Below are 18,865 nucleotides of genomic sequence, written 5' to 3' on the forward strand. Positions count from 1 at the left end.
TTTATTTATGGACACTCCCAACATGTAAAGGATTCAGGGAGACATTCATTTTTACTGCCATTTCGTCCTCATATCTATAATTAAATCCAGGCTGCAGCTCTGGCCCAAAGCATTGCGGCATTTTAAAGCTGGACTTGAACATTCCCTCCCCCACATCTGCTTTTAATTATAATTACCATTCCCAGTATGTAGGAGGCTGATGGTAAAACAAAACAAAACAAACAAACAAACAATGGTCGTTGCCATCGTGTTTTAAAGCGACAGGCTGAAGGAGGATTTTAGGCAGGAGGGCGTCTCCTCTATTTCCAGTTTTATTCTGTACCAAGTGCACAATCCCTTCATTTTACTTTTGACATAAAAAAAGGACTTCATGAACAAGACAAAATAACTTATGATTATATGAAACATAACTGTGACAAATCACAAAACTATACATATTAATAGAAAAAAGTGTACCTAATTCTTTAAAAGATTTATGACAATAAGCACCAGATGTGCCTCTAGAGTAAAATCGGCCCCATATCCAGTATGATACATGCAGTTCATTTCTCTACGTGAGTGTATATAACTATGTACATGAGTCTGTGTGATTTATGGAAAACAGATTTCCACTTTTCTCCCCCAAAGTGCTTTATGTCAGCAACATTACGCAGGATGCTTTGCTGTCTGTACAAAGTAAATCTCTTCTTTTTTACACTCACTATTTCTCCAATGAGTGTTTTTTTTTTTTTTTTGCTTTATTTGTTGAAAAAAAAAAAAAAAAAAAAAAAAAAGTAACTGCAGAAATTCCACACCACTAACAAAAAAAAAGTGCTATTTAAAAATGCTTCTATAAAATGACATGGCCAAAATAGTCAAATAAAATACCAAATAATTAAACTGAATATGTACAGTCATTATTCCCAATACTTCAAAGGCAACTGGAAAGTCAGGGTTCTCAAATGAGGGAGTTGAATTTATCCTTGCTCAAAACTGGCTTTAGGGTGCTGCTGTACTTGACAGCTGAACAAAACCAACACTGTTATCAGTGGTAACTGCTGTGATCTACTAAAGACCTTATTTTCTATTATCGCTTATGTAATTTGAGGGAGACATGGGTAATGGGAGATACCCCACAGGACCAGTAAATATTTAAATAATATTTAATAGCTGATCAGAGGCTAAATTACAAACTGGCATTTTGATCATTTTGATGCAGTCTCTTTAGGGAATTAAAACAACACAGCAAATGAAATGTTTCTAGGCAGACTGATTTTTTTTTAAATGCAATAGGATAATTGTCTTTGCACTGTGTTTTCACAAGCACTAGTTTTTTGTTTTTTTAAAGGAGAATGACAATCTCTATGTTTATGAAAATGGTTACACATCAAGACTTAAAAAGACTGGGACATGAAAGGGAATCATTTCTTGAAGTTTCCACTTGTACTGCTGCAAAAATAATGACGAACGTACATATAAATCTTCTGCAGTGTGAAAATAAGCAAGGGACAAATTTTAAGGTCAGGAGAGACTCTAGAATCTAAGCATAGTGTGTGTAGTTTGGAAGGCATCTAAACGGGTCCTATCCTGAGGCCACAATCTCACGCCTGCAGCTATCAGGAAAGGCCCATGGTGGGGAAGCAGGGCTGCACTGGGTCCTGCTGCCTGTGTGTTCTGAGAGGCAAATGTCCCTCGGGGACTCTACATTGAGTTCCTGCTGAGGAAAGAGGGCTACAGGTGCCTCTACTGCCTACGTCCTCTTTAAGAGTCCCTCTAGCCCAGGTGAAGTAAGAAAGGGGCAGGGTTACTGCGAGAGGCTACAGGAAGACTGGAGCCTGGCTGATAAGCAGCTCCTCCCAGGTGATGTCCACGGTTTCTAAAGTTGAGCTTCTGTTTTGTCCTCCTTCCCCCTTTCTACTTTAAATTACATAAAGCCAAAAGGCAGGGCTGACAATTTTAACTGCCATCACAACCTTGCCTTTTCATCTTTTTTTCTCATTGTACAGATGAAATGTATTTTGAGTTCCTTGTAAAGGCTTCCATGTTTAAGCAAGAATAGATGGTCTCTCTGAAGATAGAGTTTTTTCTTTCTTTCCAGAGTGTGACAAAGGACACATGAGGGATGCTACCAACTGTGAGTGTGCATATGTTAGGTCACTTGCTTAGGCTAAGTGACATGACCCACAAAATCTCCAAGAAGGGTGGTACTTTACATGCAGCCTTGGAGTTCACTTGTAAAGGAAGCCTGATGTGTGTCCTTTTGTAAAGCAGAGCAGGTTTTTGTAAAGTGGCGAACTCGTCTCTTTCGCAGACTTAGATGTCTATATAAAAGCTTTTCTTAGAACACAGCCCACTACTCAGAGGAACTAGATTGACCAAGTGCACTGGGAAAGGGAAAACCACACTTGGTTCTTCATTCACCTCATTCTACTGCACGTTGGAATCAACTCTGGAATCAGGAAGAATACTTCCAACTGTGGGACTGTGGAGCCAGACTGGAAGGACCTCTCAGTATACAAACTGTCACAGAATCCCATCTAACACCAAGCTGTTTTAGTTGTCTTGTTGAAGACTGTAGTGATCTCGGTTTCACAAACAGCATTGTTTCACTTTTGCTCAGAAAAACATTTTAAAAAGTGAGAAACAATACTTGAAATATGATAGTACCAGAATGTCAGAACTCACTGTGTCTTTGTGATTGGTCAGTTCTTATAACTTATGCCCTAGGGCTCGGCATCTGTAATAGCTATGTCAAGACTTCACAGAAAATGACTTCCTATTTAGGCTTGATATTTTCAACCAAGTGCTCTGTGAAAATTCCAGGCCTTCAAACCTGGAACTCAGAAAAATAATTGCCTCTTTCTGCAGACTTTAAGAACTGTCACCTCTACCTTCCCAAGATGATCAGGCAGGAGCTGCTGGTGGGCATAGCTGAACCACAGTCAGGAAGGGGGTAAGAGGGATGCAGAAAGAGGGTAGAGAGCAGACAGACAGATGAGTGGATAACCTGAAAAATGTTAGCAAAATCTGTGTACTGGAAGTCAACCATCACTAGTTTGGTCTTCTAAGGGAACCCAGTACACGTCAGTCTGTCCGGTTCTCACATCTGGCACTTCTCTGGGCACAGCACCAGAGTGGACGCAATGGGTAAACCAGTCAAACAACGTTCTTATTGGAAGAAAGTCTTTGAGGTGGCGTCACTAAACAGTCAACCCAGGAAGGTTCGTGCTACAGCACTGGTGGAGTGGGAGACACCCACTCCATTTCCCTCAGGTAGCCTTTGCTAACTGCAAAATAACATGCCAGAGGTGGGGCCAGGCAGAACCACAGCTGTGCAAAATGTCTATAGCTGGGGCGATTACAACGATAATGATTTCCATCCAGAGAATAGACCTTTACATATTTTTTCCTTTTAGAGCGGGTATAAATAACAAGTCTTTAAAATGCAAAAACAAAGATAGGCTGCTGGCATATAAAACCTTATTTTGCTATTGAAGAAACACTAAGAAGGAACTGGTTAGCATGCGGCTAAGAGAAAAAGGAAACCCAGGGAGTTTCTAGGAGTTGAGACCACACTACGCTTTGGACATGGATTTCCCTCATTGTGGCTGGCTTTGTATCAGAAGCAGTGAGGGTGAGGATTAGGTGAGGCAGGTCACTATGTCTCTGGTAATTGGGTTCTTTTTCCCTATTTGGAGTTTTCAGACAGGGTCATCCCCAAACTACATTTTCACATGCATATCATTTCATTGGTGTCCTTTAAGAGTTGACAGCCAGGAAGTAACAGGTATCCAAGAGTGAGGCTCCAAATTCCCTTTGAAAAGACAGTCCTGCCGGTCACCTAGCCCAACAAACCCAGAGAGAAAAAGGAACAACTGCAATGATTCCTGCAAAGCTAGTTCTGTCATTCAGTCCTGCCTTCCAAAAGACACATCAGTGACTCTGCAGGTCCCACGGATTGGGCTCACATCCTTTCTCATGCAGTCTGAGAGAGTATGAAAACAAAAGGTGGCAAGCAACATCAGGGTCCTGGGTGTGCAGGAGTGGCCAAGAGAGCTATCAGCCTTCGGTGTAGACAGAGGAGAGCTGGCTGGGACAGCGGTCCACAGCACTGATCTGCAAGAGGGTGGCGTCTTCAGCCCCGCTGCGGAGAGACTCCCCAAAGAGGCTTGAGGAACTCGAAGGTAAATCATACACTGGAAGAGAAAGAACACAGTAAGTCAGTAACTCCTTCTCCATGCCATACCCACTGAAAGTGCACTACAGTAATGCAGCTCACCAAGTGAAAACTGGGGGCTGAGGAGGCAACCACGCCAGCCTGGGCCCTATGGCGAGTCTGTTCTCAGCGACCTTAGTGAGGGAGGCTGAGTTGCAGGCAGCTGCTAAAATATGACTGCACAAAAGACAGGCTGAGTTGCAGTAAAAGAAAGGTGTTCTAGGGAAGGCTGGGGGTTGCCTCAAAAAGAGGTGATGTTAAAGTTGAGTCGTAAAAGAGAATGGAATTATCACAGATGGAGAGATTGGGAAATAACATTTCAGAAGGAGCAAACAGAACAAAGACAGGAGAGGCATGTGGGGTCAAGGGTGCTGGCAAAACTCAGGTGAAGAGCATGTAGGGAAAAATGTGTGTGGGCAGGTGTGGACAGCTGCATCAGGTCTCACTCACGAGGGCTCTGAATGTCATGCTGAAGAGTCGAATTTGTTCTCTAGTCGATCGAAAACTATTTGAACAGGAAAGTGGCATATTTTATCCTTCATTTTGGGGAGGCAATGTTCATGGTAGTATGGAGGGCAGAATGGTGAAGATGAGGAACCAGGTCAGGGAGACTTCCTGGAAGGTTATGGCCATAGTCTGGGAGAGATAGGATGACTCCTGAACCAGGGCAGTGGAAGAGGGGCTGAAGGAGGGTTGGAGAGGAAGGTGAAGAGGAGAGACATTTCAGGGGTCATTCAGCAGAATTTGATGCTGTCATGTGCTTGGTCAAGTCTAGCCCAGGTCGGTCACAGGCAGCCTACCTGGTCTCTCCTGTCACTTGACAGGAGTTTCTAAGTCAGACACCCAACACACCTGTAATGCCCGAGTGAGTCGAGAAGGCTCTGTGGAAAACATCAAAACCGGCCTGGCCCACGGATGTAGGGACCAGGCAGTCCTCAAAGGAAGGCACCACACTGCAGGAGCTGACAGGCGGCACAGTTCTCTGGGGATCGGGGTAATGTGGGGGGCAGAACGTCTGCAGCTGCCCATAAAATCCTGAAACGCAAGCATGGCATTGAGCTCCTTTGGGCACAAGTTCCAAAGATCATTCCAACCCAACTAGAACCTCACTCAGCCTGGCTTCATATGACCAATGCCTTTAGCTCTTAAGGACACCTGTAAAATCTTCCAAGCAAACATTTGGAATGCATTATTGGCTGAAGCTCTTCTACCCTAGGGGAATTTCCAAGCTTGTTAACATGTAACATTTTTATTATGTGCTTTAGTATCTCAAGTGGGAAGGCTTCCTACCTTCCCTAGACTCCAAAGAGTCCTGGACATTGAAAGCCTGACCTTCAAGGGACGTTCCTACCCCAGTCTACCACCGGATTTTGAATGCACCTTCTTTAACGTCCTTTATCCTGTATTTTCTTCTGTTTTCATACTAGTTAAAAACCTGCAAAATGTTCTTAGAAGGGCCACTTAAAAATGTATCCACCTATTTGTCTTTCCAATAGAGAAATTGATACACATTTAGATCATATTATCCTGACTAGATAGACAGCATTTCATAGTTGGATGTACTATGATTTACTTCACTATTGTTGATTTTGCAGTAAATGGAAAAGCTAGGAGTGAATCTTATGAAAATGTTAGATGATAAAAACACAAAACTCCCAAAAAGGAAAAATATGAGACAAGAGTAATATTTGAAAAGACTCAACGTTTTGATAATTTTATTTCACCTATTCCTTTCAATGCAGTTTTCCTTGGGGTCCTATGAAGTTCTTTTCTATGATGCTCCACACCTTTCATGATGGCTTTGTTTTCTTCTTCCTCCTTGCCTCATAGTAAATTTAAGTCAATAGATTCTTTTCCTGGAGCATAATATGTTTCTTAAAAATGTAATGATGAAATCTTAGTTCCATACTTTATTGGAAGGAGAGTTGTGGCTCTGCTGCTAACTCTCTACATTTCATTGTGTCCGTTTTCTCAACTGTAAAATGTGAATGTCATTTTCTAGGGCTGTTGTGAAGATTAAGTGAGTCATTGGATAAGGACGTCCACCTGTAATGTTTTAAAGTACTTTATAAATGTCAGTTATTATTGATATCACTATTAATCCCTTTTTCCCCATCAAAAACAGAATAAAGTACCCCAGGATTTCTTCCACAAACACTAACTAATGGAGAATACAGAACAAACCCATGGACTTTGGACCCGTAATCCTCTGTGACTTCCTCTACTAGAACTGCCTCTTCTTGAGATTGGAAAGCTTCACTCCTTATTGAAGAAATGAATTGCCTATCAAAAGAGTAGAGGTGCTATTTGAGTTTCTTCTTAGCTCTCTAAGTAAAAACAGGGTGAACTGATACAATCTACCGTGCTCTCAGCCCTTCTCTTTTCTCATTAGGACCCACAGTGTAGCCTGTGGGAGCATTCCGATCACCCTGGGCTGGGACACTGGAATGTCTATTCTATGGTTATGAATATTGCCAAGAATGTGTGCTTAACTGTTCATAAAGACACATAGTGACCCTCTAGGAATGTATTATCCAAGATAGATCAAATGCAGATTTATGGACAGGGCACATTCATAGCAAAAAACAAAATAATATCCTTTGTAAGCAGACTAGAGTGCACTTTATATAGAATCAACAGGAAAAATCCACATAACGTTTGGAAGAAGATTAAAAGCTTGTTGTTAGTATAGACTAAGAAAATGCCTAAGGAAATTCCATTTCAAGCAAGAAGAAGGAAGAATGAAAAACTATTGTCTCTTTTCCTTTTGGTCCCCAAAGGCATGGTTCTCAATGGACAGGTGGGCCAAAGACCCAAACAGACCACTCATAAATACTCATAATTAATCATCCAATATGAGCAAACTGTAAACTGTCAAGCACATAAAGAAATACAAATTAAAATGGTAAAATGTTACATTCTACCTGTGACGTTAGCAAAGATTTCTAAAAATCATTCTTAATGCTGAAGCGTGAATGATGAAGGCATTTCTATGTAGTGTTGTAGACACTGCAAGAGAGGACAAGCCTTTTGGAAAACAGTTTGATGACTGGTATCTAGAACCCTAAAAGTGTTCAGGCTATTGGATTAAGGAAATTCACCTCTGAGGAAGTGTCCTGAAAATATATTCTGAAGAACATTAAGAAATTCTGCACAGGGACAGTTATTGCAGTGCTAGTGATCAAAACAAAAAAATTTTTCAAAAAGCAAGACATAAAATTGAATACAAAGCCTAGGATCCGTTATACGGATGTCTACATTACAGAATAAAGATGTCAAGTTACCACATCTATAGTTGTCTTTGCGTATTTTTCTTCACCTTTCTATTTTTTCTGAATTTCAGCAATGGTGAAGAGCAAGCACTCTGGAGGCAGACCTCCTGGGCTTCACATCCTAGATCAACTAGTAAATTACTTAGCTTCTTGGTGTCTCCGTTTTCCAATTTGTAAAATGAGGTTAATAGTTATTACATCATACTGGGTTCTAAAAATTATTTACCTATTATACAATATAATTTTATAATATAATGAACATTTATATAGTTTAACAATATAAATTATATAGTATATATGTTTGCTAAATAAAAATATAATTATTTTACAATGACAATGTAAAATAATTTTATTAAGGGAAATAAAATTTCCAAAAAGAACTAAGAAGTTATTTAACAATAACCAATGTAAGAAAGGACAAAACAGCAGGTACGTGGCATACCCCCTGTTCCCAGGTGGAGTCTTCAGTATTTTTGGCCTTTTGAACACCTGAGCTGTCTATCTTCTTGCTCATGGCTCCTCAGTCCTGCACTAATTGACACATACTAATTTCTTCATTCACCCCACTGGGGGCTCCAAAGGGCAACATGGCTGAGTGGTTTGAAGAAACCTGCAATGTGTGGTTTGTGTAGGCTGATCTTTGACTTTAGTACCTGGGGGCCAGGCACATGTAAACATGGCATACCCATCAGGAGGAAAATGTTAGCATAAACCATCATGATTGGTCTACTAGAAGGCAATGTCTCCTGAGTAAAACAAACAGTATTTGCTTTCTATACCTCACGCAAGCTCTGCTCTCATATATGTCACCCATCAATTTCCCGGTAGCACTCCTCAGTATATTACCCTTCTAAGAAAAAAAGATGTTTTTTCACTAAATGACAACTTCACAAATAGGGACATCAATCATTCAGGGACAGTGACAGAGACTTTGGCCTTTCGTGAAAACCAATTTATTCTCCCTCTCCTATCTTTTCTCCCATTTCTAGGAGGGGACAGAGTGTCACATGCTTCTGTCTACAATCAAGTGTTGTGATATATATGAGTATAAAAGGTTTGTGATGTGGCAAAATATACCTGGGAAAGTTAAATATCAAATCCAACATTCTGGGCTTCATCTCCTAGTCTGGATCTGAGTGAAGAGGGCAGAGCAGACTAATTCCTGCTTGTGGGTGTCTTGGCTGTCACAGGAAACTGTCAAAACCAGAATGGCCCCACAACCATGTTTTATCACTCTAACAGCCAACTCAAGAAAAGAAAATCCTCTTCATTAAACCTCTCCCTCCAAGAAGCCAGTTACTAGAGATGCCAAATACACTGGTATGGATGGTTGTGGTCACTCAAAGAGTTTTCACATATTCTCTTCCCAGCCCTATTTCCACAAAACTAATAATTTAAAAATTCCGTTAAGGTCTTGCCACACATACAAACCCAGAGAAGGTCTAACTCATTTTCTGATGAATGGCTCCTGTATTCCAGCGGTTGGATTTCGTGTAGCAAATTTGGAAAAGAACACTACTTCTCAGACTCAAAGCAAAATGAGGCAAGATGTTAACACGTTCTGTGGGCATAACACCTGAGAGTGGTGGCAAGGTCAGCCAATCTGTCCGTCAGTCAGTAGTGGCTATCAAGTGCTGGGTAGGGTGCTATTGCCGAGACCAAGGAAACGGGAGATGACATCCTTGTTCTGAGGATAATATAGAGTCAGAACACAGGCTTTTATCAATAGCTTAAGAACATGCACATAAATATAAACTGGCAAAAATGTTAGTTGATATTATACGTTTAATTACCGAATCGCCCTCTACTTTAAAAGTTATTTTGCCTTCAAGAATGGAGGAGGGGAAGAACTTGCAGATAAATGTATTCTACCTAAACTGCAGCTCCCAAAGGTCAAGGAGCATCATTCTTCGCTTCTCAGTTTGGGCAAGTTTTTTTTCTTCTAAAAACAAACTTGTTTTTCTAATTATAAACATACTTGAGGCTAACTAGAAACTAGAAAACGCAGACTCAGAATAAACAAAGAAGGCAAAAATTATTTTTATTTCCACAATTCAGAAATGGCCAGCTATATACACACAAAACTGAAATGTTTTATATATTTATCTTTTGTTTTTGCTTCTAATATCATGCGTGAGTTTCTTCACATGTCACTAACATTCATTCTTAGAAGGCTTTGAGTCATGGAGTCACTAGTGTCTCTGTGATGATAGGTTCGAATTAAGAGTTCACATTCCTTTTTGCTAATGATAAAGCAGCCCCATGAAGCTTTGGATTTCCTTCCCAAAGTAGAAAGGGAGTGGGGAAGGTTAGAGGAGAAAGGAACCACATGAGTAAATATAATCATAGAAGGACACCCTCTAGGGCTGTGCCATCAAGAGAACTTTCCATGATGAAAATGTTCTTTATCTGTGCTGTCCAATACAGTAGCTACATGTGGTTATCACATCCTTGAAATGTCGCTAGTGTGGCCTCAAGAACTGACTTTTAAATTTTATTCAATGTTAATTAATTCAAATTTAAACAGCCACTCATGGCTTATGGTTACTGTACACCTGACAGCAGAGCTCTAGGGCAATCTGAATTCCCAGGTGTACCAGACTTTGTTTCAAGAGCGTTTCGGATTAAATTCCTGAAAGAAAAATACAAGACCCATTCCAGGTTTAAATAAAGTCACATAAATAATCTTAGATTTCTGGCCTGTAAGATAGAAAGTGTATTAGATTTTTTTTTAATACATCTATTTTTTCCCTGCAAATTTGTCACTTCAATCTTTGTGGAAGGAACCAGAGTATAAATACATTAATAAGAATGGTCCCTCAACTCCCAACCCCTCAAGAAGTTGAGGAGCATTTTAGGCTCAACTGCCAGGGTACTCCAACCCTCCTAGAGGTACCGCATTCCCTGCTGGAACAGCAAAAGGAGAAAGAAATGTGTCACCCACTCTCTTCCCTTCAGATTGCAGGCCTAGCTCTGCGTGTACACCAGGGTGGTGATGTGCCCTTGTGGGTCTCCATTTTCCCTACGATATGATGGTAGTGTCAACCCAGAAGGCTCTACCCAACTGCTGAAGAACACGGATGGTGATTAACACCATCAGCCTATACCTCTTCAAGGTGACAAGTCAAGGTCTGTGTACTTAAGTTTGTTTATGCAGCAGATGGCCTTGCAAAACAAAATGCTTGTTTTCCTTTACAGTGAGGCTGGGGAAACCACCACCAAACTGTGGACACTAGGAAAAGTGCTAAATGGACAACACTCAGAATCAAGACTGCCCCTTCCCTGCACTAGGCTCAGCCTGGACCATGATGACATCTCATAGGTCCCGAATGTCCACATACAATAACAGGAACCCCTCAAAAACATCAGTCCCCCAGAACTTATCCCACCAGTGTGTGACGTAATCAGGCTTGGCAGGATCCTCTAGGAGGCTCCTTGGAAACAATGCTGGGGTCCCAAGAACCCTTGATATGTCAGATGGGAAAACCCTTTAACTTCCTTGTGATGCAGACTATATCAATTCAGGGATCCAGGCCAAGTGCTATCGTTTTTCAGCTACTACCCAACTTTCAGGAGTCATCTATTCCTTTGGCTTCTCAGAAGTAACAGTGACTAATGTGAGTACTTGCCTTTGTTAAAATAATTGTAATTTTGCCAAATGAGGGTGTTAACAGTATCTACTTGTAAGGTAACCACAAAGACTAAAGAGGATTAACAGAGACCATCCAATGTAAAGGCTTAGCATGTGCCCAACACACAGTTCACATTCTATGTTGCTTTTACTTTTTCTATTCTTCTAATAACAAGCATTTCAATTTCTATGCTTTCATTCACTTGACATCTATTTACTAAGCACTTACTCAAGTGTTGGGGATATAGTGGTGAATAAATCATACTACAGGCCTTTTCGGAGCTTGCATTTTAATGAGAAAGACAACAAACAAAAATCAGAAGTCAGGTAATCGAATTTCATACCGCATATGACAATAAAAAGAAAATTTTCTTTAAGGGATACATAGAGATGCAATTCTCTTTTCTGGAATGCATTCAAGATAGGAAGAATGAAAAGGAACAAACCAGGAAGTTTTGACTGTGGTTCCCTTTGTTTGGCCCTGTCTGCTGATGGCAGGTGTAGTCAGGAGGCCACCCCACAGCTCTGCTGAGAACCAGCCCTAGCAGGCTGATTTTCTGCCTTTGGTGCTAAGCAGTTTGTGCCTACATAGAATAAGCAGATATCAGCAGTAGAGGCAGAGTTGGCAGCCCGTCAGTTTCTTGGTCGTATGGCTGTTTGCTAGCCAAGTGGAAGGAAGGATGTATATTTATGAGCTTTACAGCTCTAATTATTTTTCCACAGAGACTATAATTTTGTGGGTTACTACTTTAGGAAGTGCAGAGATTTTGGCCCCAATCATATGATGGCTGCATATGCAAGGACATGGAGAAGCCTAAGGGATGAATGGATGGGCTCAAATCCGGACCACAGGGACAAGGACACAGAAGATGCATGACCCCACTCTCCTCTGCATTTCTTCTTTTCCAACACTCTATGGCTCTTTGTGGATTCCCCTACTCTTTGGGGACGCTTGGCCTGCCATCTTTGAATACTTCCCATAAACCAAGACCAGGGAAAGAAAAAAGGAAAAGCTGGTACACAACCCCTAGGGCAACTTGCTCCTTGGTTTAGGGATAGTGGTGGCATCCCCTAAGATCCAGCAAGACAAGAGCCATATACTGAAGGCCACATCAGGGCTGCTGTCTCCCCCAAATACTAGCAGCTCCACACTTCTGCAACCAACTGCCAACATCTCACCACCATTCATCACTGCCCCCTTTTATATTTCTGCTGTTCCTCTTCTTCTCCATGCCCCTATATTAAAGGACAATCTCAGCCTTCTGTTTGTTAAGCCAGAGCAAATGAAGGACAGCAAACCTGGCTCTGGAGGACTCCAGCCTACTGTGCAAGTGTTGAAGTTCTGGTCACTTGGAAAAGAACTCACCCTATGCCTTTGGGCTCCTTTACAAGTTGGAATATCCCCACAGAATAAAGACACTGTTACTCAATCCACTTCAGGGTCAGCAAGTCTCACCATGCCACATCTACTGTAACTAAAGGCACTGACCTACAACAGGTCTGAAAAGGTGGCTATTTTCAAGAAGCACTGACTTGCACCACATAAGGCCCCTCACACTACTAAGAGGAGTTGGAGCATGCTTGGTTACATACCTATTAGAACAGTGTTATATTGGTAAGGATGTGGAGCAATGGGAACTCATATTCACTATAAAATGGTACAGTTTAGAAGACAGGGTGGCAGTATCTTGCAAAACTAAACATACGCTTACCATAGGATTCAGCAATTGTGTCCTCTTGTATTTCCCCAAGAGTTTGAAAAACTTATGTCCATATAAAACCCCAGGCATGGATGTTTATAGCAGCATTATTCATCATTGCCAAAAGTCAGAAGCAACCAAGATTTCCTTCGGTAGGCAAAGGAATAAACTGCAGTACATGCAGGCAATGGAATATTATTCAGCACTTAAAAGCAATGACTTATTAAACCATGAAAAACATGGAGAAAATTTAAATTTAAATGCATATTGCTAAGTGAAAGGAGCCAATTTGAAAAGGCTACACACTGCATGACTTCAACTATACAACATTCTGGAAAAGGCAGAACTACAGAGACAGTAAAAGTCCATGGTTTCCACAGGTTGGGGGGGTGGGGAAGAGCACAGAGGTAGTGAAACTATTCTGTATAATGTTATCATGGTCAATAGATGACATTATACATTTGTTAAAACTCATAGGCTGTACAATACTAAGAGTGACCCCTAATGTAAACTATGGACTTTAAATATGCTGCGTCATTGTAGGTTTATTGATGGTAACAAATGCACCACTCTGGTGTGGGATGTTGGTCGTGGAGAGATTGGGTGTGGAGGGCGTTGGGGAGAGGACGGTGTGAGAACTCCCTGTACTTTCTACCAAATTTTGCTGTGAACCCAAAACGGCTCTAAAAATAGTCTATTAAATGGGTGGGCACGTACAATTTTATATTATGTATCTGTTTCATGCCTTTCCCACCAAAATATGTATTCTATGAAGGGAGACACCCTGTCTGGTTTAATTATTGTATCCATAGCACTGAGACTAGTATCTGGCATGCAGTAAGCATTCAACATGTATTTGTTGACTGAATAAATGTAAGGAAATCTTGGTTACTTTAGTCAGAATTAAACTATAGGCCTTTTACTGATGTGACATCTTTCTTCTTTCCATACACCCTAGTACTTAAGAGAGACCTGGAATCCTCAGCTCTCTGTGGGACTGTGGCTCATCTCTGGCCGACCCACACTTTCTCCTGCTGAGAAGATTCTTTGGTTTCAACTAAGCCTTGGAGTGCAAAGTCAGCGGGTAGAACAGGGGAAGGTTTGCCAAATCCAGGGATTCTGCTTCCTGGTAAATGGAACGGACATGGGAAAGTTGATGACAAAGACAACAGCAAGTATAATAAGAACCCCTGCTACAAATATGCTTCCACGCAGCCTATGAGTGGGAGATTTACTTGGGTCAGTTAGGTGCTTCCCAGGGATTCAAACGCTCTCTGTCCAGGTTAAAGCTCTCAATCACTAATGACAGTTATGAATTCCCCCATCCAATCACACTAAACAGTCTCTGAAAATACAAATTTTGATGGGAAAGAAAGAAAAGGGACAGAGGAGAAAGAAGATAAATGTCCTCACTCCGCTTGACTTCCTTCATTTCTTCAACACTGAGGCTATTTGTGGAACCCTTACTCTCTGGGGACCCTTGACCTCCTGTGTTAGAAAACCTTCTGTAATCGGTAACAGAGCCAATGAGAAATAAAGAACACATTAGTTTCTGGAAGAGCTCCTAAAGGCCATAAGAATATAGTCTTTGGCCACAGCTGCTCAGCCTAATTCTATGCATTTAAACTTTGAACTCAGAGAAAGGCCCAGGGAATCATACACTCACTATCTACATGGTAACTTAGTATTAAAATACCTTAAAAATTTCTTAAGTAGCCTTCTGACACTTCTGTCCTGTAAGCAGGTACTTCAAATATTCCCATTTTAGACAATGAGATGGAGGCAGAGGAAACGTTGAATATCTTGCCTTTGTAACCAATACTTTGTTTATATGATACCATGTAAATAAAAGTGTAAAATTCATCCAACCTTTCTAGTATTTCTAAATACCTAGATACTTGTAATTTTTTGTGCACATAGCCTTTGTCTTAAAACAAATGGGCAGCAGAATGAAAATAGCAATCATACGCTCTCTTACTAAGTCCAGAGCTTTCTCACTGGTGGTTTCCTTGCTTTGGCATTTTGGAAAAATATTTTGTTTAGTGTTATACCAGCCACTCAGAATTCTGTGATGAGGAAGGAAAGGAACTATTATTTGCTTAGAGATAGGCATTGCCCCAGGTGTTTTATATAGAAAATCTTCATCATTAAAACAACTTTTTGGTTAAGTAATATTTTCCCCAGTTTATAGCTCCCCCCCTCCAAAGAAAGAGAGAGAAGTTAAAATAACTAAATTTATCCAAATCCTCATAGCTACCATGTTTCAGAATCAGGACTCAAATTTTTAATCTGTTCAGGGACATAGTTCATGTCAGATTACTGGGGCTCAGGCTCATGATCAAATCAGTTTAAACACCATCTTGCCACATTCGTTGAGGTTTCTCACTGCCAGGTTACAGGCAAAGTTACCCAGACTGCATCAACATTTTGGAAAGTACAAATGTTCTCATTAGGGAGAAAAGTATTGAATTAATTAGTAAAATTGATCAAATCACCTAATCACTGAAAAAATTTTATAAATCCTCAAGTGTAGAAACAGATATTTCAGCCATTTATCATGGCCAATTTTCTGATTTAGCCTCGATTTTATTTACATCCATTGCATGAACAACTTGTATTTGGGTCTGAATCCCAGATGACCCATTAACCAATTGCGTGTCTTTGGATGAATGATTTTCTTTCTTGAGCCTCATTTCTTTGAAATTTTATAGGATTTTAGAAAATAATACGTATGATAGTGTTTATAAATGTATTTTGTGCATTCTCTGCCACATAGTAGGCCATATTTCACTTCAGACCACGAGATAAGCTTAGAAATTCAGAGGTTCTGTGCAACACATAAGCAGTTCTTAAGCCATTTTTAATCACACAACCTACTACCATTAAGTATAAAATCATGCTCCTCTTAAAAGTAAAATTGCCACAATTTGGTTATTTTTGCCTTGGCTCCTTGTCTTGGCCATCAATACCATCCAGGTCTTCATCTGAGGTAGGACTCTACACTAGGCCTTCTCCTGGAGGAGGTATAAAAACTGACTCTTCATTTTAATACAGAGTCTATAAATGGGGAAGCTGCAGAACAGCTCACAGACTGTGTTAGGAAGACAGATTTTTCTTTGGGCTGAGAACTGAACCAGCTTGCAAAGCACTCAAGCTATTTACGACTGACATTTAAGCAACTACTCTACTAAGAAAGAGGAAGATAATGAAAATAATAACCCTCAAAATTCCACTTAAGCACATTCTTTTTGAAGGAACCCATGACAGTGGTTCAAAAGTTGACTACTGGAGCACCTGCCTGGTCCCTTTGTCCTTGGAGACATGGGGTGTAGTGGGAAGCCTTCTAATTAGAAAAGTCTACCTCGTTCCAAGAAGCAAGGCCATTTTCATCTATAACTCCTGATGCCAGCTTGCAGGCCACAGCAAGGTGCACTCTGAACATGCTGCGTACTTTCTCCACTTGTGCCCCTCGCAGCACCACACCTGGTCTATAGCAAGCTGGGAACAGCACTTATCACTGTGAACCACATTTTGGCCCTTAGGCTTATATGCTCATTTCTAGGGCCTGGGTAGCAGAGGAGGAGGAGGTTCTGCTAGTCACATCTGCAAAAGGTTCAAATGAGGGGATAGGAGTGGGCAGAGCAGGTGGCAAGAAGGGACAATAATAGGAAAAAAGTGAGAAGGCAGCATGCTTAAAACACTCTTGGTTAAAAGTTGAAATCAATTTTCATTTAAATATTCCCAAACCACCCAAAACCCTAGCGCACGGTGGCCTATGGCTTCCAAATTTTCAAAATGATAAGCTGCCAAAGTAAACTAATTGCAATGTGTCTCAGTAATTGCCATGTGTGGATATATACAGTTATAGTAAAATGGTTCAGTGAGTCCTGATGGTGATAATACACATTTGGAAATTACATAGAGATTTTCAAAACCAAGAAGTCTTGAGGGGTCTGAGATAGACCTGATAGCCAACTCTGCCATGTACTAGCTGTGTGGCTTTGAGGAAACTCTAGCATCTCTGAGCCTATGATTTACAAAAAGAGATAACACTCCCATGGCAGCAGAATCCTCAACATGGAAAGCAGCAGCAGCAAAAGGAACAAAGGATTCAGTGCCCAGTTGCCCATGAGTAGCCACCCATATTCCATCACCTGCCAACTACTCGCTATAACTAAAAAATCCTGGACACAAGTAAGGATCAGAATGAAGGGCAGAGGATTTGAATATTCTGTATCTGATGCAGCGTGGAGCAAACACTTCACCCAGGTTGATAAGAATGTGTTGGTAATTTTTCTATGAGGGGAACTGCTCATTGCTAGGGTACATGTATCCCTACTGGGTGGCTGCAAGGATCAAATGAAATAATAAACATTAAAGTATTTTGCCAACAGTAAAACCCACTAAAAATTCTGGCTCCTACTGTCTCATTATAAGCCTGGTGTTTCGTGTCATTCTTCCTTCTCTGAGTAGAAGGGTCAATCTCCCATAGTAGTATCAGGCACTTTGACATACTCACAATCATTCTTTTGACCAGGGCTACTTGGAACCTCAAACCTAACAAGGAAAGCGTGGTAAAAAAGGAAGATTTCACTCTAAATGTCCTTGTCTTTCCAACTAAGCTTTGCTGTAAGAAAGATCTGGCAGAGAAAAAGACTGAAGACAGGGATTTCATGGGTTACTAAAAGGAAGTACTGCTGCATCTCAATTCTCTTCAGCCTCCTCTGAGGCCTGCGTGAGCCAGCAGGTTTCTCTACAGCTTTTTAAGACTTCCCCAAGAGATAAAGGGAGGAAGAAACCGGAGAGTCTTTACCTCGAGTCACAGGCAAATTGCTTCCTTTGGGTTCTCTGAGTAGGGAGCCAGGGTGAGACTGCACTGAGCCCTACACTTGGCATCTAGGCCAATGCTTCTCTCCAGCATTGGGGGCATCAGCTCCTCCTTGGCGTATGTGTTGAACATGCACATTCCTGAGCTCCATGGCCAACTCTGGAGGAAGGGTCTGAATTCTGTATATTTAATTAGGTATTTCTTAAAGTTTGGGAGGCTCTAAGAAACATCTGAAAGTTTTCCAAATGAAATACCTTCTTAACAACAGAAAAGCTCTAATTTCATTTGAAATGGAGAGATGGGGTTCTTCCTATGGGCATCTCTTCCCCTTAGGCAGGCTCCTGGCCCTTTCTGCTAGTCGATGGGGCTCTTAGGGATAAGGCAGATACGGATGCAGATGACTTGCCTGTCTCTCACATGTCAGTTCTTGATCAAGGTGAAATCATGGGACCTCATTTGAATGACTCAGAAGTCTTGGTCTCACTGTTGGTCCCATACTGATCTTGTGGCTTAGACTTCTGTTGTCCAGCTGTAGCCAAACTCCCACGTTACATCTGCTGTACTAAGTAGGTGATTTTTTGCTTCTTCGAATCCAAGTCTGTTATTATACAAATTTCCGGCACTCTGATCTAAAAGTGGGCCCCTATCTCATGCTTGCCAGTAATCCAATGACTCAATTGTTTTTCCCTCCAAACCTCTGCTTCATAGCTGAGTCTGTTATATATGGTTAGGCTTCCCCAAAAACCTACTCTCTAGAACATTATGTTCAGATTACATTTGGGCTTGAAGTAAGTGTACAGCAATCAACATAAGCAGCTTTGAGATAGAGTGGATGTTGTATTTGGGAAACCTGACAAACGCCACTGGATCCCAGAATCTCTTATCTCCATCTGGCTACCAGGAAGCTTGCCTTTGTATCTTGTTAGGCATTCATCCAACAAGTATTTTTTGGCCAGTTTCTATATACCTGTAGTTATTAGGCACTGATACAAATTATGTAAGAGTGATTTATAAAACATATTGATACATGAATATAGGTACTGCCACTGACTTCATTGGTATTGACAACAATATTGCATCAGCCCAGATACAAAGATGCAAAGAATCTTGGGTAATTTTATTTGGCTAACTTAGATTCCCTGAATGATTTTTGCCATAGTGGCAAAGAAATTTAAGAACTTGATTTGGGATGTGTGAGATGAGGTTGGGTTTGGTGATGAATTTAAGAAGGGAGGGTTT

The 18,865-nt window shown here is 41.0% G+C and overlaps 1 protein-coding gene across 1 annotated transcript in view; it reads right to left on the bottom strand.

The window, feature by feature from the left end:
• Nucleotides 1–250: 250 nt before the first annotated feature.
• GLIS3 (GLIS family zinc finger 3) overlaps nt 251–18,865 on the bottom strand; it is a 486,336-nt gene continuing 467,721 nt past the window's right edge. Inside the window, exons 10-11 of the mRNA XM_032291036.1 lie at nt 5,048–5,230; nt 251–4,175 (exon numbers count right to left, since the gene is read on the bottom strand). Coding sequence (XP_032146927.1) covers nt 4,039–4,175; nt 5,048–5,230 — 320 coding nt within the window. The 3' untranslated portion in view covers nt 251–4,038. The remainder of the gene's footprint in view (nt 4,176–5,047; nt 5,231–18,865) is intronic.

The sequence above is a fragment of the Sapajus apella genome, unplaced genomic scaffold (assembly GCF_009761245.1).
Source record: "Sapajus apella isolate SASKATOON/1434 unplaced genomic scaffold, GSC_monkey_1.0 scaffold24, whole genome shotgun sequence".
Lineage (NCBI taxonomy): Eukaryota > Metazoa > Chordata > Mammalia > Primates > Cebidae > Sapajus > Sapajus apella.